At 42.2% G+C, this 25864-nt stretch overlaps 1 protein-coding gene across 2 annotated transcripts; it reads right to left on the minus strand.

Moving 5' to 3' along the window:
- Positions 1-370: 370 nt before the first annotated feature.
- AMDHD1 (amidohydrolase domain containing 1) lies at positions 371-25709 on the minus strand. Of its 2 annotated transcripts, none has more exons than XM_010340178.2 (9): positions 25417-25625; positions 18253-18359; positions 15488-15552; positions 12536-12813; positions 8182-8407; positions 6639-6763; positions 3794-3887; positions 3065-3225; positions 371-1145 (listed from the first exon to the last, which is right to left on the minus strand). In XM_010340178.2, the coding sequence occupies exons 1-9, from the start codon at positions 25551-25553 to the stop codon at positions 1124-1126; spliced, it is 1215 nt and encodes a 404-aa protein (XP_010338480.1). In that variant the 5' UTR covers positions 25554-25625; the 3' UTR covers positions 371-1123. The 2 variants fall into 2 exon arrangements, with proteins under 2 accessions (XP_010338480.1, XP_003929635.1); XM_003929586.4 differs by having other exon boundaries at positions 372-1771; positions 25417-25709.
- Positions 25710-25864: the final 155 nt, after the last annotated feature.

A 25864-nucleotide genomic window follows, 5' to 3' on the forward strand; every position in this document is an offset into this window, starting at 1 on the left:
AGAACTAAGGCAGTTTGGGGTGGATGTCTTCTTCTATCTTGAATCAAAAAAGGCATGAATGCTATTTGTTTAAAGTGAATACCTCCTAGTTGAGAAATCAGATGTGCTTCACCTTCTTGTTTCTTCAACAGAAGGATATAACCTTGTGTTGCTTGAGTTCCTGGGATGAGTGGAACACTTATTTTGGCTTTTATGTCTATCTCCTGCATCCCAAAGGCCTACAGTGCCTAGGTGACTGGTCACAGGAGAGGCATCACACACAGCAACTGTGTGCCCCCACACTCTCTCAATCACACGAGGTTCAGAGCTCCAGAGACCCCACTGTAATGACAACAATGTGCAATGTTACCCTTAACCTTCCAATAAAGGGCATTTTGAGTTGCTTTATATTGACTACAGCAAAGCCTCATGCATTCAGGTTCTCTGAACCTGAAGTTAGTGATCATTTGGAGAGTTAATCTTTACTTCTCAAATCATTTCTTCCTAAATAGGAAGAAATGATTTTGAAGATGATTGAAACATTTAAAAGGATTTCAGATATACTTTGGGAGGCCAAGGTGGGTGGATCACGAGGTCAAGAGTTAAAGACCAGCCTGGCCAACATGGTGAAACCCCGTCTCTACTAAAAATACAAAAATTAGCCAGGCATGGTGCCATGTACCTGTAGTCCCAGCTACTCGGAGACTGAGGCAGGAGAATTGCTTGAACCTGGGAGGCAGAGGTTGCAGTGAGCCGAGATTGTACCACTGCACTCCAGCCTGGGTGACAGAGCAAGACTCTGTGTCCAGAAAGATTTCAAATAAACTTACATGGCTTTTAAAACACCCCTTTATATGTAAATTATTAGCCATTCTTTACAAATAATTTTGTAAATTTCCTGAAAAACTCTAATAAAAAAGTTGCTGATCTACTTCCAGGTTGAAAGGAAACAACAATAAGAGTGACAGCAAATATTTATTGAGAGCTGTAAAATGTGTTTTACCCAACTGTAATGTGAAGAATCAAAATTTCTTTTAAATTTCCAAAAAAATTTACATGATTGTATTTGGTAAAAATCATCTATTTCAGGAAGGCCCCTAGGCCTGTGTATAAAATGATGTATCTTGAGTGTTGCTGGGAAGCTCTATTGCTGAGATTGAGAAGACCTTAGAAACGAAACAACATTCTTCATCAGAGGACATTAATTCATTTGAAAAGCATCTAGAAAATAAACTACTTGGGGAAAGGAAATACTATTTGCTTAACAGAAGACTACATTTTAGCTTCATTGGGGCATATCACTTAGATTTCTTTCTATCCCTCAATATTCACCAAATATAGTTTAAAAACTGGAAAGTTAAATACAGATACAAGATGGAAATTTTAAGCCTAGCCTATTTTTTACCACAAAGGCATTTTTGTGATATCCCATCATATTAATCTACAGAATATTTGTAAACAATATTTGTGAAATAATTGGATGTTTTGTGATTTTAATCATAATAGGTTTACCTGTTTATATGTCAAATGCATGTGTTAAATGAAAATAAATCTATCCCTTGGGTTTTTTGAGTGACTTAAAAAGACATTGAAGTATATTTAGGTTTAAGTGATATAATTCTGGTAAATACTAAGGTGTTAACTTTTAATGTAACTATATAGACTTATTTCATATAGTCAAAAAGTCTTTTCTTTTCAAATCTATCATGTTTTATAGATGACTTTTCCTTTAGCTATAACATATTCAATTAATTCGTAATGGCCTCCAAACTGGTAAATCAAATGCTCCCATCTAAAAAAACAAAAACAAAAACAAATATTACTTCAATGTGTGTGAGTAAAAATTATCACTTTATCAATAAATGCTAATTTTAAAATGCATCCCCTACACATTTATTTACACCCAGCCAATGGTATTTGGGCTTTCTAAAAAAAGAGTATATAACTAACTGGTCTATGGTAAATCAAACATTGTTTAGTAATATCATTTAAGTACTTGATCTTAAAACATTTGCTTCATTAAATGATGCATAAATGTCACTATCAGCATTACATTCAATACAGGGAATGGTTTCTGATCATGGAGAGAATTCTAAAGCAGCTCTCTCTGGAGGACATGAGGTCTAAGGGCTAAAATGGGCTGATAAGAGTCAAGTAGCCATAGGATTTACAACTTGTAGATTTAGAACAGTAAGACCCTGATATGGTTTTGGCTGCTATGTCCCCACCCAAATCTCATTTTGAAACCATATCATGTTTTGGCTGCTATGTCCCATAATTCAGCTCCCATAATTCCCACATTGTGGGAGGGACCTGGTGGGAGTTAACTGAATCATGGGGGTGGTTCTTTCCCATGCTGCTCTGGTGATGTGAACAAGTCTCACAAGATTTGATGTGTTTATAAATGGGAGTTCCCCTGAGCACGCTGTCTTGCCTGCTGCCAGGTAAGACATGACATTGCTCCTCCTTTGCTTTCTGTCATGATTGTGAGGCCTCCCCAGCCAAGTAGAACTGTGAGCCAGTTAAACCTCTTTCTTTTATAAATTGCCCAGTCTCAGGTATGTCTTTACTAGTAGCATTAACAACAGACTAATACAGACCCAAATTATTGCACTGGAGGCCCAGGTGGCAACAGACTGTGGGTGAGTGAATGATAAGCCACCAGGAACAGGAAAACTAAGTTTAAGCTCTTGGGATCCAGTCGGCACGAGCCATCAGAGAGGGAATGAATCAGAACCAGGGTGACAAGACAGAGTTGGGATCAAGCCGAAAACAGAAGCCAAGCAGAAAACGCAAACACATGCCAGAGGGCAAATATGGCCAAAGTCCAGGTAAACAGAGCAGAAACCTGGAAATCTATGACAGATACAAGACAGATGAAGAGATCTGGAAAACTTGGTCTACCCTGTAGTTTAGGACCTGTCAGTAGCCTTGCTCACTGGAAAGGGATCAAGATAGAGAGGTCAGGGTAGTGTCTGAGTCCAGACAGAGCCTGACACTAATAATTAGTGGAAAAGGGGTTTAGGACTCATCTATATACTACTGTGGGCATAATATAAAAGAGCTAAGTTGGGAGCACACTCACTGGGATGAATTGATGATAATGAGGTCTCCCTGTTTGCCAACTTCCAACGATCCGTGGGTATGAGACTTTCCCAGTGCATAAGCTGCATTGATGGTGGCAGCAGCCAAGGCCTCAGTCATGGACATTCTCATGTTTACACAGGCCAGATGCATGACCATTGGCTAAGGCAGGAATAGAAAAGCATTGGAGAAAAGAGACATATGGCAACTGCAATTTAAAACATTTCTCAACACAGTACAAGAAATAAAGGCACTTAAAGGTACAGGAGGAATTGGCTCAGTTGCAATGGGAAAAATCTAAGTTTATACATAAAGGTTCTTATACTTTGGAAAAGATTCCTTTATTATAGGGATTGTGTATTTAATATTTATTGACAACTTTTCAAGACAACTTACTACACACAATGAAGTTCACTTCCACCCTTACTAAGACCTCTTAGAGTTTATGCTATTCTCTGAGGAAAGGAAATGGGTTACTATAAAACCACAGTGCTCAAAGCTGAATCGGAAAATGATGCACATAGAAGCTTCTCTCCTCTCTCTATGCCTGCAGGCATTTACGTGGGGCAGAAAAATCCAATTACAATGCTGTCACCCCATTTTTTCTTGTTCCACAGAAAAATATTTTTAGATCTTTTAGACTGTTTTAATAGCTAGTGAAATATTTTGAAATTATTTATATGCTTGGTAAATACTCTGCTCAGAAAGGCACATGCAAAAAAATAATTACCATTGAAAAGCAATATGCATTGGGGTTGAAGTCACTGCCCAGAGCAACTATTACTCCTTCATCTAACATCTTTCTGGCTCGAGGTTGTTTCAGTCTAAAGGGAGGAAGAAAATATATCAGTCTCTAGAATTTGAACTTTTGTAGAACAGCTGTTCAGAATAGAAGAGACCATGAGACAGTTAACACCTTCGTATTCTGGAAGAAGCAGAAATTCAAGGTTAAATGATAAGTGGTAGAGTTACATTTTATAATCCCAGGACTCCTGATTTTTATCACTCTGCTTTGGAAATTACTTAGATATGACTAACATTTAATTTATGATTGTTTATCTCATCCATCTTTTTACATATTAAGGCATTTTTGCAAAGGAAGGAAAATATAGCTTACAAATGGTTTTGAAATTTAATAAGCTTTTTGGTGACTCCAAAATTAAACAATAAATGAGGTTACATTATGCTTTTTTTTGAGATGGAACCTCCATCTCTCACCCAGACTGGAGTGCATGCAGTGGCGTGATCTTGGCTTACTCCAACTTCCACCTCCTGGGTTCCAGAGATTCTCCTGCCTCAGCCTCCCACGTAGCTGGGATTGCAGGTGCATGACACCATGCCCAGCTAAGTTTTGTACTGTTAATAGAGACGGGGTTTCACCATGGTGGCCAGGCTGGTCTCAAGAGCGAATTCGCGGGAGAGCAGGGGGACTTGCTGGTCTCTCCTGATGCAGAGAACAGAAAAATACAGAAACGAGAAGCCAGAAAGAAGAGTGTGGCCTCACTTTGACTCCCTTGTGGTCCTAACAGGAGGCTAAACCTGTCTGTGGCAATGGCAGATGACAGCCTTTGCTGGCAATAGGAACGAAGTTCAGACTTTTAATGCTGAATTGCCTTCCAGTACCACAAAGTCTTGGGATTTTGCTCCATGTCACGAGATTCAAGACAAGTTGAAGAAAGCATTTTTTTTTTTTTTTTTTTTTTTTTGGAGATGGAGTCTCACTCACTTTGGTGACCAGTCTGATGTGCAGTGGCATGATCTTGGCTCACTGCAACCTTTGCCTCCCGGGTTCAAGTGATTCTCCTATCTCAGCCTCCCGGGTAGCTGGGACTGCAGGCATGTGCCACCATGCATGGCTAATTTTTGTATTTTTAGTAGAGGTGGTGTTTCACCATGTTGGCCAGGCTGGTCTTGAACTCCTGACTTCAAGTGATCTGCCCACCTCGGCTTCCCAAAGTGTTGGGATTCCCAAAGCGTGAGCCACCATGCCTGGCTGAAGAAAGCCTTTTTTTTTTTTTTTTTTTTAAAAAAAAGAAAGAAACAAACAAACAAAAAAACTTCTTTCTTTCTTTCTTTCTTTTTTTGAGATGGAGTCTTGCTCTGTCACCCAGGCTGGAGTGCAGTGGTGTGATCTCAGCTCACTGCAACCTCCATCTCCCAGGTTCAAGAGATTCTCCTGCCTCAGTCGCCCAAGTAGCTGAGACTACAGGTGCGTGCCACCACGCCTGGCTCATTTTTTTTGTATTTTTAGTAGAGATGGGGTTTCACTGTGTTAGCCAGGATGGTCTCGATCTCCTGACCTTGTGATCCGCCCTCCTCAGCCTCCCAAAGTGCTGGGATTATAGGCATGAGCTACCACACCAAGCCAAAAAAACTTATTTCTTGGGTGGTAGGGAATTAACCAAATTAAATATTGATTGATGACTTAGATTGATGACACTGGAAATGTATAAGACATTGGTCATACCAAAAACAGTTATTGCTATTTCCTGATTGTAGTCTACATTGTGTTTAATCTTTAAATTAAAAGAACAGTAATAATGATAGAAAGGTATAATTTCATACATGTGTGTATAAAATCATAGTGGATTTGTGAAAAGCACTGAAGTATTCCCTTCTTCGCTCTTCTGAAAGTGACTCGGAGCCTGGTCTTACCTAACCTCAGCACAATTCATGTCTTGGGCTGGATGATTCTTTGTTATGGGTAGCTGTTCTGTGCAATGAGGAATGTTTAGCAGCAACCTTGGCCTCTACCCCGTAGATGCCAGTAGCATCCCCTACTTGTGACAACTGAAAATGTCTCCAGACACTGCCAAATGTCCTTTAAGGAACAAAATCACCCTGGGGTTGAGAACCACTGTCTTAACTGCAGAATGACTCCCCATACAAAAGACCACGTATCCTAGCTGCACAGAAAGCACCTAGTCCTAAGAGAAGATAAACTTCCTCTTGACTGTTGGCCTCCCAGATCACAAACTTGGGGGCTGTCATGTAAGTAGGTGGTACAGTGGGAAGGGTCAGAAGACCTCAGATCTCATATTGGTTAGAATTAGAGCAACAGATGGACTAAGGGTACTCAATTCATAGCCAGCATACAGCAAAATATCTGGGGAGATTTTACAAAATATGTCTCCTCTTTCCTACCACCCCCAGGATTTATGACAATTATGGTACCCACTAACATCCCGTTAGAAAACAGCTCATGCAGATCCTGAATACTGCTAAATATCCTTAATATCTTATGCATATATTTAAAAGTATAGCATCTATTTCATTATTTACTAATTATAAAAGTAATGCATAGTAATCCTTTTTAATTGGAAAATTCCAAAATCCAGGAATAATAATCCTCAATAATCCTCCTACCCAAAGGCTATCTGGCTTTAAGTTCCTTCCTCAGGGAAATTCATTTATGAACACGAGTCTAGGGTGGTATCTTCACGAGCTGAATTTTCTTCATCTGCATTTTTGAGGGATTTTTAAGGGCAATGAAATAACATCCCGGCACTTTGGACGCCTATGTCTTCACAGCCTGTACTTGCAGCTCTTGGGTCTGGGATGAAAAACGACCTTACCTCAGCATGTAGGCTGTGGTGGGCAGAAGGACCGCAGAGCACCTGGCCGTTGCCATGGCAACAATACCTTCATCACTCACTTCTTCCAGGTGGCTGATTGCCTGGGCTCCCAGTTCAGCCCCAAGCTAAGGAGAGTGGACAGAGAAGGAAAGATTTAACAAACAGCAACAAGGAATCGATGAAGTTCCATTAAATTGTTTTTCCTACAAAGAGAAACAGCGTTTTATTGTCAAGATTCCTTGCCAACCCACTGTTGTAAACTCAATCCCCCCAAATGGGTGAAAGGTTTGTAATGGGCACTCATCTAAAAATCAGCTGCTGCGCTGCTTCAAAAACTATTCGTAAACACAAATACTTTCAGACATTTTGTGAAACAGAAAATTTCATGCATCTTATGGGTCAGAGGTGAGAGAAGGGGATCTAGAGCTATTTGGGAGAACTGGGAGGACTTGGTGGTTGGATGAAATGTGGTAGGTAAGGGGGAGGCGGCAGTCAGAATGATATCCAAGGTTTTGACTTAAACAACCGACAGGTGATGGTGTCATTCACTGAAGCAGAAAATGGGACGAGAATTGGAAGTGACACTAAGAGATCAAGCTGGATATAAAGTAGTTGAGAGGAGTGCAGGTGGAGTATCTGTATCTGTATTTATGCCCCAAAGGCAGTTGTTTATTTAGGTCTGAGGCTTTAGAGAGAGAAGCCTAGACTCATGACTGCAGGGACTTTGTCTTACTGTTGAATGCTGAATGCCTAGAACGGTGTCTGGCACACAGTATTCATTTTTGTTGAAAGGATGAATAAGTGAATGAGTCTGAGCAAAGATATATGGCTTTGAAAATCACCCTGTGGCTATTTGTGGTGCACTCCCCTAAAATGATGTGGATGCTGCCACAGAAAGATCTGAGAAGGTGCAAGTGAAATTAATATACTGTGCTAGTGTGGCTTTGTGTGCCAAGCAAAATAGATTAGAAATTTAGTAAAAGAGGCCGGGTGTGGTGGCTCATGCCTGTAATCCCAGCACTTTGGAAGGCCAAGGCGGGCAGTTCACCTGAGGTTGGGAGTTTGAGACCAGCCTGACCAAGATGAAGAAACCGTGTCTCTACTCAAAATATTAAAGTAGCTGGGCACGCTGGCGCATGCCTGTAATCCCAGTTACTCAGGAGACTGAGGCAGGAGAATCATTTGAACCCGGGAGATGGAGGTTGCAGTGAGCCGAGAACATGCCATTGCATTCCAGCCTGGGCAACAAAAGCAAAACTCCGTCTCGAGAAAGAAATTCAATAAAAGAGATCACTGAGGTAATTCTTTTTCTATTAATACTAACGTTACCAGCAGATGATAATGAAAGTAAATGATCAGCAAAAAAGTAAGTTTTTAATAAGAAGTCAGGGTTTTCAAGGCTCAGCCAGACCAGTCTGTACATTGTTCAAACAAATTTCCCCATTCCGTATCTTTTCAGAGGGCTTTGAGCAAACTAAGTTTCCCATGACATGAATGTGCAAGAATGGATGTTGACAAGGGAAAAATTAAAGGTCAACCACACCTCCGCAGCCTTCATCGGGTGGAGTTCATCCCCATGGAAGTTAATCTGTAACCCTATATCTTTTCCACTTTGAAGAATCCTTCTGGTGGAATCGAGATCAAAGACACCCTTCTCACAAAATACGTCGATATTGTCCACATGTATTTCCCCATTTCTGCTCAGTTCCTTCAGCTTTGGGAGGTGGTTATTGATGATGTCATCAACAGCTTCAGTAGCAGTTTTTCCTCTGGGGGGCAAAAAATGAGATTTCCATGGGCAAATATTAAAAACAAAACAAAAAAAAGAGGTAAGGATATCTGGCACTTGAAGAACTGAGGAGCAGTATAGGTACATGAACTCAAGCCTCAGAAAGGTAGAGAAAGACTCAAAGCTGTACCTCAGGACTCTTCACTCTCTGAGCCATGTCTATATAGTGGAGGTATTGACAAGTGCTCTGTATGCACTGACCCTATACACAGAGACTCAAATGGTTCATCCATTCCGGCAGCCCTGTGTTATCTTTGGGGATGCCAGCAAGAATACCTGGTGGAAAAGCTTCATTTGGCTGGTTGCAGTGACTTATGCCTATAATCCAGCACTTTGGGAGCCCAAGGCAGGCAGATCGCTTGAGGTCAGGAGTTTGAGACCAGCCTGGCCAACATGGTAAAACCCCATCTCTACTAAAAATACCAAAATTATCCAGGCATGGTGGCGTGCGCCTGTAATCCCAGTTACTTGGGAGGCTGAGGCAGGTGAATTGCTTGAGCCAGAGAGGTGGAGGTTGCAGTGAGCCGAGATCTCACCACTGCATTCCAGCCTGAGCAACAAAGCAAGATCTGTCTCAAAAAAAAAAAAAAAAAAAAAAAAAAGAAAAGAAAAGAAAAAAGAAAAGCTTAATCTTTCTGTCAAGGACATTCAGAGGGCATTCTAGATACTCCCCCATGATAACCCACCTGTGGTCCCCTTACCTGAACCCAGCTACCACCCTACCCTTTTCTTCCTCTGCAATGTTTCCCAAAGCACCTGCCTTAGGTTTTCTGCTTCACCATCTGGGAACATGGGGGAGGAAGATGGTAGGAAGCTCTGAAATTCTCTCTAAAATTCTGGAAGAGTTGGGCATGGTACCTCATACTCATAATCCCAGCAACTGGGGAGGCTGAGGCAACAGGATAGCCTGAGCCCAAGAGTTTGACGCCGCAGTGAGCTATGATTGCACCACTGCACTCCAGCATGGGCAACAGAGCAGGGCCCTGTCTCAAAACAAAAACAAACAAACAAAAATTAAAAGAAGAATAGATAAAATAAAGTTCTGCAGTAGTTATATGTTAGAAAAGCCTGGGCTTTTAGAGTCAATAGACATGGAGCTCTACCACATGGCAGCCACGTAACTTAGGAGATGCTCTTTAGCTGTTATTTGAGCTCGGGCTTTACCAGTGGGAATCAAGATGTAGACCTCAGAGGCTCATTGGCAGATGGAGAACATTTCTGTGAAACTTCGGCCCTGTCTTTGGCACACAGAAGGCTCTCAGCAAAACCATTTGGGTAGATGGGTAGGGGTGGACTATGAGAGACGGGCACTTACACAAGTTATTTCTAATTCTCAAGACAGTCACATAGAATAGGGTGGTATTTAGCTCTGTTTCACAGATGAGTAATTCATGTTCAGAAAAGTTACATCATGAGCTCAAAATCACCCAGCTGGAAGTAGCCAAACTGGATTCAAACCCAGATCTGGCATCACTTCCAACTGAGACTTTCCACCACGTCACATTATCTTTTCTACTGAAAAAGAAAGCAGACCATTATACACTTTATATTCTATTTGAAAAGAAAAAAATCTGCTTTCTATAGAGAATGTCTCAAGAGTCTTGGTGAAATTTTAAACTTTAATAATTCTAGAAATATCTTAACTTTTTTTTTTTTTTGAAATGGGGTGTTTCTCTGTCACCAGGCTGGAGTGAAATGTTGCAATCTTTGCTCACTGACTCCCTAGTTCAAGCGATTCTCCTGCCTCAGCCTCCTGAGTAGCTGGGATTACAGGCACAGGCCACCATGCCCATCTAATTTTTGTGTATATATATATATATATATATATTTTTTTTTTTTTCGAGATGGAGTTTCGCTCTTGTTACCCAGGCTGGAGTGCAATGGTGTGATCTCGGCTCACCATAACCTCCTCCTCCTGGGTTCAAGCAATTCTCCTGCCTCAGCCTCCCGAGTACCTGGGACTACAGCGTGTGCCACCATGCCCAGCTAATTTTTGTATTTTTAGTAGAGATGGGATTTCGCTATGTTGACCAGGATGGTCTTGATCTATTGACCTCGTGATCCACCAGCCTCCGCCTCCCAAAGTGCTGGGATTATAGGTGTGAACCCCTGCGCCCGACTTTGTTTTTTTTTTTATTATTTTTTTAGTAGAGATGGGGTTTTCCATGTTGGACAGCATGGTCTTGATCTTCTGACCTTGTGATCTGCCCACCTCAGCCTCCCAAAGTGCTGGGATTACAGGTGTGAGCCACTGCGCCCGGCCTAATTCCAGAAATATAAATGCTAAAACCTTACAACAAGGATCACTGGAAATATTAAATACTTATGTTTCTTTTCTATATAACTAGTTTTGTGAATTTTGAATAAATTTTAATGTTACTTTTTTAGTTCCTCTGATTGAAGATGATAATTAACATGAAGAGGTTAATTTTTATTAACATTAAATATTTACATTTTTCCATAACACAGTGACTATAGCTAATAGCAATGTATCGTTTTCTTAAAAATTGTTAAAAATAGATTTTAAGTGTTCTCACCCCCCACAAAAAGTTACAAGTATGTGAGGTAATGCATATATTAATTAGCTTGATTTAGCCATTTCTCAATGTATACATATTTTAAAACAACATGTTCTACACGATAAATATATTATTTGTCAATTTAAAAAATAATATATAGGCTGGGCGCAGTGGCTCATGCCTGTAATCTCAGCACTTTGGGAGGCTGAGGTGGGTGGATCATGGGGTCAGGAATTCAAGACCAGCCTGGCCAAGACAGTGAAAACCCGTCTCTATTAAAAATACAAAAATTAGCCAGGTGTGGTGTTGTGTGCCTGTAATCCCAGCTACTCAGGAGGCTAAGGCAGAGAACTGCTTTAACCTGGGAGATGGAGGTTGCAGTGAGCTGAGATAATGCCACTGCCCTCCAGCCTGGGCAACAGAAGAGGACTCCATCTCAAAATAATAATTATTATATCTATATCTATATATATATGCACATATTTTTTGAGATAGAGTTTCACTCTGTCGCCCAGGCTGGAGTACAGTGGCACAATTTCAGCTCACTCCAACCTCCACCTCCCCGGCTCAAGCGATTCTCGTGACTCAGCCTCCCGAGTAGCTGGGATTACAGGCACGTGGCGCCATCCCACCTGGCTAATTTTTGTATTTTTAGTAGAGACGGGGTTTCACCATATTGGCCAGGCTGGTCTCAAACTCCTGAGCTCTAGCGATCCACCTACCTTGGCCTCTCAAAGTGCTAGGATCACAGTGTGAGCCACCACACCTGGCTTCAAAAAGAAATTTATATTCTGGAGTTCACAAAATCAGATAAATGTAAAAGAAATTTAACCAATTAAATTTGCAAATGATGATTGTAAATCTGTAGTATTAAATTTATATATGTAAGTTATCAGTGCTTCAGATTGCACTAAGATTTTGGTGGCATCTTACGCATGTTCAAATCCTATTTCTTTTAGATCGTTCAATTAGGTCTTGGAACCATGAGCCTTCCTATTTAGAAATTCCAGGACCAAAAGGAACTCTGGACAAATGAAATGCAACTGCAGAAAGGAACAGAGTTCGCTACATAAAGCCATGTAGGAGAAACTTTTAGATAACGGGGAAGGCTAAAAATGATTTACAACAACAAAACAAAAATGTTTGCTGTTAAGTAAGCGAACAGATGAACAAAAGAGAACCCCTCTGAATCACCTAGACCACAAGGTTTGAGTTACCTCCTGAAGAGTGTTACTGTTAATTTCTAAAGTGCTTTTAGAAATGCTAATTAATTATCATGGGAAATTATTCAAATTAATATGTGTAATTTTAAACGACATACAAGGGTCCATTTCTTTTTCTTAACCCAAAGAGCTCGAGACATCTCTTCTGTCATAATTAAAGGACTACCAGACTGATGGAGCTAAGGAATCTCCTTCCTAAAACCGAGTCTGCAGGATGTGTGGCCATTATTAAGGTCTTTCCAAATACTTTCCCCCATCTCCCTGGATGAGCTAAAGTGCTAATGGACCTCCACCCCTGGGGAACGCAGCCTCCACTTCGTTTTCACTGCTCTTGAGTTAAACCCTGGTCCCACTGGCTGAGATTACTTAGGCACTGAATGAGCCCCGCAGTAGGTGGTCGAGATGCCCACGTTCAGCTCCCGCCGGGCGCGCTCAATCACACGCAGCATCTTGAGCTCGGTCTCCAGGTCGAGGCCGTATCCGCTCTTGCACTCCACCAGCGTGGTGCCAGCCCTCATCATGCACTGGAGCCGCTGCTGGAAGGAGCCGAACAGCTCCTCCTCCGAGGCTTGGCGCGTGCGCTCCACGGTGAAGTGGATCCCTCCTCCAGCCTGGTGAATTTCCATGTAAGTGGCTCCTGCCAACTGAACACACGCTTCATTAGGCCGGCAAATGCAAGGAAGTTGCAGGCAGGTCTGCTACCTCCGGGGGCGATATTACGTGATGATTAAGAAGCCATATGGCACGGGCACCAACTCATCAGATTAGAACGGTGCTGGGATACACAGTCCTGGAAGCCCCTAGTCTGCCAGACACTGGATTGTGGGGAGCTCTGAAGGGGTTCCGGAAGAGACTGGAGTGGTAGAGATGGAAGATGAGGTGGGTGGTCTGTTGGGATCTCAGGGCAATGGCAATTAAAAACTGGCACAGAAGTATTGCAATCTTTTAAAGAGTCGATCAGCCGGCAATCAGACTTGCTAAGTCTCAGCCCTCCCTGTATCTCTCAGCTTGTTTGAGAAAACAAAGCTTAGGCAACTCGGGAGTTGCGGGGAACCCAACTGCAATTATTCAAATCTCCACTAAAGCAGCCCGGGAAGTTTCCTGGTCTCAAGCTTCAAACTCTATTTGGCCATCAGAGTTTGGAGCTTGACCTTTGTCACTCAGAGAGGCTCTTCCTGGGGTCCCACTGGGCTCCAGTTACTCTGGGCAGCAAGGAGTGCGGCGGAGAGAAAGGATGTAAGCCGGGGGTCTCCTGGCCAGAGTTTTTTTTTCCGGCTTCTGCCATCCTCAAGCTGGTGACCCTAGTCAACACCCTTCCCTTCTCTAGACCTGGCTTTCTCCATCTACATAATGATAGGATTGGACTGTAAATCTCTTTCTCCATTGATACAATGAGAAAATTGGACTGCTTTAGGCGCTGAAATTCTGTGATTTAATAAAACAGTCATGGGCTGGGCGCGGTGGCTCATGCCTGTAATCCCAGTACTTTGGGAGGCCAAGGCAGGTGGATCACGAGGTCAAGAGATCGAGACCATCCTGGTCAACATAGTGAAACCCCATCTCTACTAAAAATACAAAAAATTAGCTGGGCATGGTGGCGCGTGCCTGTAATCCCAGCTACTCAGGAGGCTGAGGCAGGAGAATTGCCTGAACCCAGGAGGCAGAGGTTGCGGTGAGCCGCGATCGCGCCATTGCACTCCAGCCTGGGTAACAAGAGCGAAACTCCGTCTCAAAATAAATAAATAAATAAATAAATAAAAATGATAAATAAAACAGTCTTAAAGACCGCTCCAGTTTGTAGTTTGTTGAAGAAGGTATATGCCATCTGAAGAAAAAGTTGTTTTTTTTTTTCTTTTCCCGAAATAAGCCAGTTTAGCTGCTAGGAGGCACTTTTTTTTTTCTTTTTAAAAAAAACTTGTGAAAATGACTCCAACCAGAGATTTAGTAGTTGGCTACAGCTAGTATATGACTAACACAGATTACATTTTGTGATTCTTTTTTTTTTTTTTTTTTTTTTTTTGAGACGGAGTTTCACTCTTGTTACCCAGGCTGGAGTGCAATGGCGCGATCTCGGCTCACCGCAACCTCCGCCTCCTGGGTTCAGGCAATTCTCCTGCCTCAGCCTCCTGAGTAGCTGGGATTACAGGCACGCGCCACCATGCCCAGCTAATTTTTTTTTTGTATTTTTAGTAGAGACGGGGTTTCACCATGTTGACCAGGTTGGTCTCGATCTCTCGACCTTGTGATCCACCCGCCTCGGCCTCCCAAAGTGCTGGGATTACAGGCTTGAGCCACCGCATTTTGTGATTCTTAATAAGTCTCGGTTTTCTGAAAAAGAGAAAAATACAAGACATTTTATTTTCCTGATTAGTAACATGTTTCCAAGCTTTACTTCAATGAATGACAATTTTCAAACTAGTCCTTGAAGCCCTCTCAAAGCCTACTAGAGATAGTGAGTTGGAATAGAATGCAGGGAAGGAAAGAGAGGGAGCAACCAGTGGGCAGGAGCAGCCCTGTGTATAATACAGTGATTTGGGGGTAGCTATAAATAAGTTTTATTGTCATTTGTTTGCCATACCCAGGCAAGTAAAAATATCCATTAAAAAGGTATGTTGGCCAGGCGCAGTAGCTCATGCCTGTAATCTCAACACTTTGGGAGGCCAAGGCAGGTGGATCATGAGGTCAGATCGAGACCATCCTGGCTAACATGGTGAAACCTGTCTCTACTAGAGATATAAAAAATTAGCCAGGCATGGTGGTATATGACTATAGTCCCAGCTACTCGGGAGGCTGAGGCAGGAGAATCGCTTGAACCTGGAAGGTGGAGTTTGCAGTGAGCTGAGACTGTGTACTGCAATCCAGCCTGGGCAACAGAGCAAGACTCCATCTCAAAAAAAATAAAAATAAAAAAAAGGCTGGGCGTGGTGGCTCATGCCTGTAATCCCAGCACTTTGGGAGGCCGAGGCTGGTGGATCATGAGGTCAGGAGATTGAGACCATCCTGGCCATGGTGAAACCCTGTCTCTACTAAAAAATACCAAAAATTAGCTGGACTTGGTGGCGTGTGCCTGTAGTCCCAGCTATTCAGGAGGCTGAGGCAGGGGAATCACTTGAACCCAGAAGACAGAAGTTGCAGTAAGCTGAGACCATGCCACTGCACGCCAGCCTGGCAACACAGCCAAAAAAAAAAAAAAAAAAGTTTCCTAAAAAAAAAGAGATATGTTGACATATGTTGCAAAGCTTGATAGCCTACTAACTCTTTAGCAAAAGACTTTATGTTTGTGCTTTATTTTGATTTGCCGTGATTTGTTGCAGTTACCTTCATTGCAAACTCGTGAACTCTTTCACCAGCCCATACTGGATGTGTGTGTGCATCCACCAAACCTGTAATCAATAAATCAAGTCATCTTACAATGAACAAATGGCACTTAGACAGCAGGCAGACAGTAGCACTCTACCCTGCTGCTCTGGGGAAAGGGTGATGGTGGCCATCCATTTAGAGGGAGTGTGAAAGGAAGAATTTGTCTGGTTCCCTTGACAGAGAGGAAAGAAGACTGACTTGTTGTATGGCTGGTCTAGAAAGCTCTAATGAAGGAGGTGATGCAACACAATGAAAATATCCCTTACAGAAATATAGCCCCTTTTGCTCAATAAGTCTATGCTCACGAAATAAGCTTTTATTTTAATTAATTAATTAATTTTTGAGAAATCATCTCACTCTGTTGCCCAGGCTGGAGTGTAGTGGAACACTCACGGCTCCCTGCAGCCTCGACTTCCCAGCTCAAGCAATCCTCCCACCTCAGCCTCCCTAGTAGCTGGGACTACAGGCATGCACCACCACACAGGCTAATCTTTGCCACATTTCGAAGTCTGGTCTTGAATTCCTGGGCTCAAATGATCTGCCCTCCTCAGCTTCCAATGATCTGCCCAACTTGGCCTCCCAAAGTGCAGGGATTACAGGCATCAGCCACCTCACCTGGCTCAACCAAACTTTGAAATCAGGTTGTCAAACCTGCTAGTTGAGCAAAACCATGAAATTTATCACCAAGGAATAATCTGGGGATTAAAACATAAGACTACAATCCCCTCCCCCTGCAACTCTGAGAAGGGAAGATATGAAATCGGGAAGATGAATCTATCTTGAAGAAAGACATGTATTTTAATGAAAGAGATACTGTAAGACAATCACTTGAAACTTTTTTTTATCCAGGGGCAGTTCAGTAAAGTGTGTCTTTCCAGAATGTATTAAATATTTTATGGGCCGGGTGCAGTGGCTCAAGCCTGTAATCCCAGCACTTTGGGAGGCCGAGGCGGGTGGATCACGAGGTCAAGAGATCAAGACCATCCTGGTCAACATGGTGAAACCCCGTCTCTACTAAAACATCCAAAAAAATTAGCTGGGCATGGTGGCGTGTGCCTGTAATCCCAGCTACTCGGGAGGCTGAGGCAGAAGAATTGCCTGAACCCAGGAGGCGGAGTTTGCAGTGAGCCGAGATCACGCCATTGCACTCCAGCCTTCCAGCCTGGGTAACAAGAGTGAAACTCCGTCTCCAAAAAAAAAAAAAAAAAAAAAAATTAATGGATTAAATGACTCATAATTGGCTCTGATTGGGCTAAGATCAAAAGCCCCTACTCAGTTTGCTGTCTGCTGTATTCCTCTTTCTCGTAACACTTCACCCTGACTTTGTCTCCTGACCCTCAAGAATCATAAGGAAAGTCAGCACAGTGGCTCACGCCTATAATCCCAGCGCTTTAGGAGGCCGAGACCAGAAGATCACTTGAGGGCAGGAGTTTGAGACGAGCATGACCAACATCATGAAACCCTCTTGCTAATAAAAATACAAAAATTAGCCAGGCATGGTGGTGCACACTTGTAATTCCAGCTACTTGGGAGACTGGGGCACAAGAATTGCTTGAACCTGGGAGGCGGAGGTTGCAGTGAGCCAAGATCACACCACTGCGCTCCAGCCTTGGTGACAGAGTGAGACTCTGTCTTAAACAAATCAACAAATGAAAACCCGTTAGGTAGAAGCTCTGTCGATGTATGCAGTAAATATTTAAAAGTATAAAAATTTTATATAAAAATATAAATAGGCAGCCCTTACGTTTGTGTAGAGCTCAAAGTTTGTGAAACTTGTTTTGGATGATTACATGAAACCATACAACATAGTTAATATAGGAGATAATGGTTAATAAACTGATTCTGGGCTGGGCGCGGTGGCTCACACCTATAATCCCAGCACTTTGGGAGGCTGAGGCGAGTGGATCACGAGGTCAAGAGATCAAGACCATCCTGGTTAACATGATGAAACCCTGTCTCTACTAAAAATACAAAAATTAGCTGGGCATGGTGGCACGTGCCTGTAATCCCAGCTACTCAGGAGGCTGAGGCAGGAGAATTGCTTGAACCCAGGAGGTGGAGGTTGCGGTGAGCCGAGATCGCGCCATTGCACTCCAGCCTGGGTAACAAGAGTGAAACTCTGTCTCAAAAAATAAATAAATAAATAAAAATAAACTGATTCTGTTGTCAATCTTTAAAGATACAAGTGAATTGCAGTGAAAACTCTAGGATTTTTTTTTTTTTTCTGCCTAGAGCTGGATCCTTTGTTTCACACGCTATACAAATTCAGAGTATTTCTGGTATTAGAGGCAGCAGCTGCCTTGCTTGCCTCTCCTATGCCATGGATTAACGAAGTTCTTTTACTGTTTTTGAACCTAAACGCAGCAGAGGTGGTTTCTCTTCAGCATGTGAGTGGGAAGAAGTGGGGTCGAATGAATGGGCTTGATTGCTAGGTTGCCTTTTTCCTGTTTAGCACTGTGGAGTAACACATTTCACCCTTCACCTTCAGTTTTCTAATCTGTGAGGTATAATGACACTCCCATATGGGGCAGTTACCAGGATCCAAGGTGAAACCATGTTTGAAAGCAGCTAGGCATTCAATAATAGAAATTCAATACATGGAACTATTATTATTTTTTAATATTATTTTGAGACTTTAAAACAAGCTGTTACTCTATCTCTTTACATTTCTGGAGCAACTATTCAAGCTACTTGTAGAGCTTTACAGAAAAAGAGATAAATACCTGGTAGAATACATTTCCCAGAGCAATCAATTATTTCTTCAAAAGTTTCTCCAGAAAACTGTCTTCGAATATCATCGGCAGGACCAATAGCTTTTATAAGCCCGTCTCTGAAGAAAAATCAAGGAATAGTTACTAAAGTTTGGGGAAATTTTGTGAGAAATCTGACGAGTGACTTAAATATGTTTTCAGATGCTTTGGTGTTAGTCAATATTTACTGTGTTTCTGTCTTGAACCTGAGTTTTTGAAAAAGCATCTCTAGCCACATTCAAGACAATCATGAAAGACCTAGATTAGCCAAAGCCGTCCTCAGCAAAATGAACAAAACTGGAGGAATCACATTACCTGACTTCAAATTATACTACAGAGCTATAGTAACTAAAACAGCATGGTACTAGCATTAAAAACAGACACATAGACCAATGGAACCCAGAAATAAGTTCATACATCTACAGTGAACTCATTTTTAGCAAAGATGCCAAGAACATACATCAGGGAAAAGACAGTCTCTTCAATAAATGGTGTTGAGGAAACTGGTTATCCATATGCAAAAGAATGAAATCAAATCTAAATGGATTAAAGACTGAAATCTAAGACCTTAAACTATGAAACTACTCAAAAAAGACATTGGGAAAACTCTCCAGGATATTGGTTCAGGCCACAATTTCTTAAGGGATACCCCATAAGAACAGGCAACCAAAGCAAAAATGGACAAATGGGATCACATCAAGTTAAAAGGCTTCTGCACAGCAAAATAATAATAATAATAACAACAATGTGAAGAGACAACCCACAGAATGGGAGAAAATAATTTGCAAATGACCCAATTGACAAGGGATTAACGACCAGAATATATAAGGAAAAAACAACTCAATAGGAAAAAGCTAATAATCTGATTAAGAAATGGGCAAAAGAGCTGAATAGACATTTTTCAAAAGAAGGGATGCAAACAGGTATATGAAAAGGTGCTCAACATCAATCATCATCAAAGATATGCAAACCAAAACCACAATGAAATATACTCTTATCCCAGTTAAAATGGCTTTTATCCAAAAGGCAGGCAATAACAAATGCTGGTGAGGATGTGGAGAAAGAGGAACCCTTGCACACTGTTGGGAATGTGAATTAGTATAGCCACTATGGAGAACAGTATGGAAGCTCCTCAAAAAACTAAAAATAGAGCTACAATATGATCCAGCAATCCCACTGGTAGGTCTATATGCAAGAGAAAGGAAGTCAGTATATTAAAGAGATATCTGCTTCCCATGTTAATTGCAGCACTATTCAATTGCAGCCCTTCCACACTAAGTGCTGGAAGCACACTAAGGGCCCATCCCAGGATGAATGGATGAAGAAAATGTAGTACATATACTCAATGGAGTACTATTCAGTGGTGAAAAAGAGTGAGATTCTGTCATTTGCAACAACATGGATAGAACTGAAATAAGCCAGGCACAGAGAGACAAACTTAGCACATTCTCATTCATCTGTGGGAGCTAAAAATGAAAACAATTGAACTCGTGGAGATAGAGAGTAGAATGATGGTTACTAGAGGCTGAGAAGAATAGAAGGGGAGAGAAGAAAAATGGGGATTGTTAATGGCTAGAAAAAATATGGTTAAATACAGTGAATAAGACCTAGTATTTGATAAAACAACTGGGTGACTGCAGTCTGCAATAGTATGTTGAACATTTTAGAGTAACTGAGGGAGTACAATTGGAATGTTTGTGACACAAAGAAATGATGAATGCTTGAGATGATGGAAACCCCATTTGCCCTGATGTGATTATTACACATTGTATGACTGTTTTAAAATAACACATGTACCTCATATGTATATGTATATATATATATATATATATATATATATACACACATACTATGTATGCATGAAATTTAAAATTAAAAATAATTTTAAACATTAAATATATGTAGCAGAAAATGGCCATTTGTTCCCCAAGATCAATGTTCCCTTTTCTTACACTAGCAGAGCCCTATTTTTGTTTATTTATTTATTTATTTATTTAGAGACAGAGTCTCACTCTGTCACCCAGGCCAGAGTGCAGTGGTGTGATCTCGGCTTACTGCAACCTCCACCTCCCAGGTTCAAGCAATTCTCCTGCCTCAGCCTCCTGAGTAGCCGGGATCATAGGCATGCACCACCACACCTGGCTAATTTTTGTATTTTTACTAGAGACAGTGTTTCAACATGTTCAGGCTGGTCTCGAACTCCTGACATTGTGATCTGCCTGCCTCGGCCTCCCAAAGTGCTGGGATTACAGGTGTGAGCCTCCGTGCCAGGGCTAAGCCCTAAATTTTAGTTGGACACGTGACCACCCAGAATACAGACTACATTTCCCCACCTCCCACCAGTCAGGTATGGCTACGAGACTCACGTCTAGCCAGTAGGATTGCCTGCTCTTTCTCTTCTTACTGGCTGGAACGCAGACACCGTAGGGAGAGATGCAGTGGCCATCTTGGGTCATGGAGAGAGCGTAAGAAAGTGGGCAATGCACGGGAGAGCAAGGCAGCAGGGGGCCGGCTCCTGAGGACTCCATGGGGTACTGCAATCAACTAGCCCTGCATTCCTACATTTAGATTTTCACATAGAAGAGAAATAGACTTCCATCTTGTTTCAGCCACTGGTTAATTTGGGTCTTGGCCACTCACAGCAAATTCGTGCTTCCAACATGGAGATTCAGGGCTATAATCCTGAGAGTTGGCATGTGTTGTTAAAAGCAGGTTAGGATAAGGGATTCAGAACTGGGACAGAAGTGGTTGGGGTAACCTAACAAAATGTTAAGAGTGGAGGAACAGAAGAAACTGGATGTAAAGAGTTGGTGTTATGAAAGGAAAAGAAATAACAGTAACAATTCTTTATCATTAAAACCTTTATCTGGCCCGGTTAGATTATCTACCCCGTGTGCAGTGAATCTGGTGATGGAAAGGAGCAAAAGGATTAGAAATTGACACTTGAAAGGGAAAGAACAAAGAGAATGGCTCTTATGCAAAGAGTGAATGACTGCCACTGCTTTAAGAGAGGTCGTTTTAACAAAGTCAAACCTAAGGAATAAATCTCTAACATTCTCCGTCTGTGTGGGAGGAGAATTTTGAGGAGCACTGGGTCCTCTTCCTGACCCCACTAATCCCATGCTTATCTACCTTTTGATAGTGTGGTTCTCTCATTCATCGCTGGACTCCTACCTATGTTGGAACAAAGGTTCATGTCCAAGGATGGTATCAAAGGAAACTAACAAAAGGCATTCCCCCAAAAGTGTTTTTTTAAGGTAGCTGTTAAAATTATAAAGACATATATTACTGCTGTGGTAAGATTTTCACTATTTATTATTAAGCGAAAAAAACCTGGGTACAAAACAATACATGTAGCTTCCTTTTCTAAAGCATGCACATTTATATGATTCTATATGCAAAGGAAAACATCTGACAGGAGAAGCACTAAATCTTGGCGTTAGTTCACCTAATGATGGGGTTTGAGTGACTTTCCTTTTGTTCATCTGTATTTGCTTTTCCTACAATGAACCTATGTCACATGTACTTTTTTAGGGGATAAAAATAACAGACATGTGTGGTTTTATTTACTTTCTATTCTGAGAAGTTTAGGAAGAATCTTCTGAAAGTAAAGCAAATTAGCAAGCAAGACCCCCCTTGAGGAGCTAAAGTATAATGATCATAATGGAAACAGTAATGAAGATGATTTAAGGAGGATGATGCTTCTTTGAGTGGCTCTCAGGGTGCTTTGTGAAAATTCAGAATCGGCACAAACACTGTCTCAGTTACTAAAACCTAAAAATTGGTCTTTTTTTTTCAGATGGATAAATCTGAAACCTCTTCTGATTCTCCCATTGGTTCAGGCACTCCTCTGTGCCATCTCTTATAATAAGCCTATGTGCACACATCTCTCTACCTTTGTGCTTACCATACTGCATTATAATTATCTTTTCGTGTGTCTTGTTCCCCAGTAGACTTTGGGCTTTTTGAGATCAGAATGATTATTAGTCATTTTTGCATCCCCTGAGCTGAGCACATATTTGTGAATGAATGAAAATGTCCTATTTTAGGTTCATGGTCTACCTGACTCTTTTATTGGCTTCTAGGAAGGAAAATAAAAACCCATCAATTTTTCTTTCAACATTTTCCATTTTTACCTTTCCTCTGAAGTGCTAAAACAAATGGTCCTTGTGTGTGAATCTATATTTTAATTCTTGTTTGTTTTGTTCATTTAGACATCATCTAGGTTTTAGCCTTTGGATGGGACAATTGTAAACTAGGTGACAGTTTGTGTTTATTTTCCACACCTGGGAGCTTCTTCAAGATCAACTACAACCTACACACATACACACACATGCATGCGTGCACATGCATGTGCACACACACACACACACAGAGAGAGAGAGAGATTGACAGAGAGAGAGAGAGAAAATTTAAGAATGACATAACTTTAAAGACATAAATGAATGACTATAATGGTTACAATGGTGGAATTATACCCTATGGCAGACAATCACTGAGATATTTATTTTTAGGAGGGGGGAATTTCTTGTGCCCCTCAAATTATATTTTTTTCCAGGACTCATTTATATATCTATAGCATATAGGGGATTGACTATTAGTTGATCTCACTGAGGTTCATTCTAATCAGGACATACTATGGTATGTATATACTCAAAAAAAAAAAAAAAAAAAAAAGAACACACCATTAAAATCCATTCATTTCTGGGCTTTGAAATGGAACTTTCTTCCACTTCTCTGTGCTTTTAATCAGTACCCCCTCCCTACACACCCACCCACAGCTTATATTCTTCTCGTCTACCAAAAGGAGAAGCAGGATCAAGTTGTCTTTGAACACACAAGTTCTACATAAGGGAAGTGATGTGAAAATTTAAGACAATGACCTAAATAATTCACCCTGAAAACACTTTTACCTTAAAATATTCAGATAATGACGGTGGAAGACATATTTCAAAGCACCTCAGATCACCAGATAGTTATTCCAATTCTATACTTGTGTTTTGCATCAACCTGATATATAAGATAGTGATGGTAGTAAGTGAAAATAAAAACAACACCGTCCTGTACCAAGCTAATCATATTTGAACAGCGAAGTTCTCAATATTCTTGTAAATTGATTTCAATGTAATAAAGCCAACAAACTGAGAACAATGTAATAGATTTGAATGAAAAGGCCCCACCTTCCAGACCACAAGTCAACTCTCTCCTTTTTTTCCCTGTACTTTTTGTGGTTTTGCTGTGAACATAGAACACGTGTTGGAACCCAAGACTTTATGTTGGTGCATTGGTATAATTTTTTTTTTTTTGAGACAGAGTCTCCCTCTGTCACCCAGGCTGGAGTGCAGTGCCATCTTGGCTCCCTGAAACCTCCGCCTCCCAGGTTCAAGTGATTCTCCTGCCTCAACCTCCTGAATAGCTGGGATTACAGATGTGGACTGCCACGCCCTGCTAATTTTTGTATTTTTAGTAGAGACAGGGTTTCACCATGTTGTCTAGGCTGGTCTCAAGCTCCTGACCTCAGGTGATCCACCCACCTTGGCCTCCCAAAGTGCTGGGATTACAGGTGTAAGTCACTGCACCAGCTTCATTAGTATTTTTATAGATACTCTGGTCCCAACCCAGGTAGATATTTTTCAACTTTCTAAGCAAATTTTTAAACAATATTGTATAGTAAATCTGGAATGTTTTCATCCCTTTGTTAATTAAAAATAAACCAACAGGCTGGGCATGGTGGCTCACACCTGTAATCCCAGCACTGGGAGGGCAAAGCAAGTGGATCAGTTGAGCCCAGGAGTTTGAGACCAGCCTAAGCAGCATCGTGAGACCATGTCTGTACAAAAATTACAAAAATTAGCCTGGCATGATGGCCTGCGCCTGTAGTCCCAGCTAACTCGGGAGGCTGAGGTGGGAGGTTGGCTTGGGTCTGGGAGGTAGAGGTTGCAGTTGAACCTGGGAGGTGGAGCCGAGATCATGCCACTGCACTCCAACCTGGGAGACAGAGCTAGACCCCTGTCTCAAAAAAAAAAAAAAAAAAAAAATAGGTGGGGCGTAGTGGTTCACGCCTGCAATCCTAACACTTTGGAAGGCCGAGGCTGGTAATCACTTGAGGTCAGGAGTTAGAGACCAGTCTGACCAACATGGTGAAACCCCTTCTCTACTAAAAGAACAAAAATTAGTCGGTCATTGTGGAGCAGCTACTGTAATGCCAGCTACTCTGGAGGCTGAGGCAGGAGAATCGCTTGAACTCAGGAGGCAGAGGTTACAGTGAGTGAGATCACACCATTGAACTCCAGCCTGGGTAACAGAATGAGAGTCAGTCTCATAAATAAATAAATTAATTAAATTAAATAAAAATAAACCAACAGTCTCTTAAAAGCTGGGCTCTTGCACAACCCTAAACTGCCTCAGACAAGCCGTGGTCAGTTTGTGAGACTCATTCATCATGTGCAATTGTGGCCCCATGGCGCCCTTCAGATTCAAATTCTCATCCAACTTCCCTTGCTACCACAGGTTGCCCTCAAACTTTGTTCTCTTAGTCACATCTGGCAGAAAACTCAGATGAGTAAGAGAAATACCTTGTTTTCTGGTGGCCAAATCTTGATTTCTTATCACTTGGGGCCATTATTGACAAAATGTTCTCCGTAGTTCTAAAGCTTTAGTGTACGAGGCCACGGGGTTGTGAAAGGTACTTTTGAAAAATTCAGGTCTCATAACTCCAGCCCAGTGATGCTGATCCTAAAGTTCTAGGGATAGGGAGTTGGAGAATGCAGGTGGAATCAGAAATCTGCCTTGAGAATAAAATAACCACAGGCCACCCTGACAAAGGTGGTCTCCCGGCCTCCCTTTAAGAAGCACTGAGAACCCCAACCTCTTCTGATGGTTGGACAGTGATACTTTACCAGCAGAGGCAGGACCCCGTATGCGTTCCAATGTGATATTCCTCTCTGAGCTCTTTAAACGGAATGACAGCCCAAGCCGTTGGGCGTGTTAGCAACAGGTGCCCCAAAGGCTGGCTTACCCATGTGTCTCTGTGCGGGGAAGCTTTCAGGGCGTCGCTTCCCTCCACAGCGCACAGTGAGAGGAAGAGCGGCCAGCTCCGCCCGTGGCGGCCCCCACCCTGCGCGCCCCGCCACTTACTTGCCCACCACCAGGCTGGCGCCCTCCAGCACCGCCAGGCTGCGCAGCGCGTCCCGCGTCAGGAAGCGCTCTCCACGGGCGCACACCAGCACCACTTGCCGCGCGTTCTCCAGCAGGAGCCTGTGGCCGCCTGCCATGTCGCTGCTCGCCGAGGGTCGCCGGGAGGCCACCGGGCTCGGGCCGTGGGCAGGACGCAGTGGAGGACGAAGAGCCGCGGCCTGCGCCGCCCCGGGCGGGGAGGGTGGGGCGGGGGCGGGCGCTCGAATCCGCTGCCCTTTGCTCGCCTCCCCCAACCACAGCGATGAGGGCGGTAATCATTCCAAGAATGGCAATGAGGAATAAACCTGATGAGGAATCTTTGTCGGTCGTCTTGTCCCGTCCTGAGTCAATGAGATGGAGACTAGTGTTCCTATTTTTCGGATAAGGAAACTGCAGCTTGGTCGCCCCG

Source organism: Saimiri boliviensis, chromosome 7 (assembly GCF_048565385.1).
Source record: "Saimiri boliviensis isolate mSaiBol1 chromosome 7, mSaiBol1.pri, whole genome shotgun sequence".
Lineage (NCBI taxonomy): Eukaryota > Metazoa > Chordata > Mammalia > Primates > Cebidae > Saimiri > Saimiri boliviensis.

Coding starts and splice junctions, on each gene's coding strand:
- AMDHD1 (XM_003929586.4), bottom strand. CDS start 25,553: ATGGCAGGCGGCCACAGGCTCCTGCTGGAGAACGCGCGGCAAGTGGTG. Junction 12,814..15,487: donor TTCACGAGTTTGCAATGAAG/GTAACTGCAACA, acceptor GCGTGTGTTCAG/TTGGCAGGAGCCACTTACAT. Junction 6,764..8,181: donor ACCCGATGAAGGCTGCGGAG/GTGTGGTTGACC, acceptor CACTCTCCTTAG/CTTGGGGCTGAACTGGGAGC.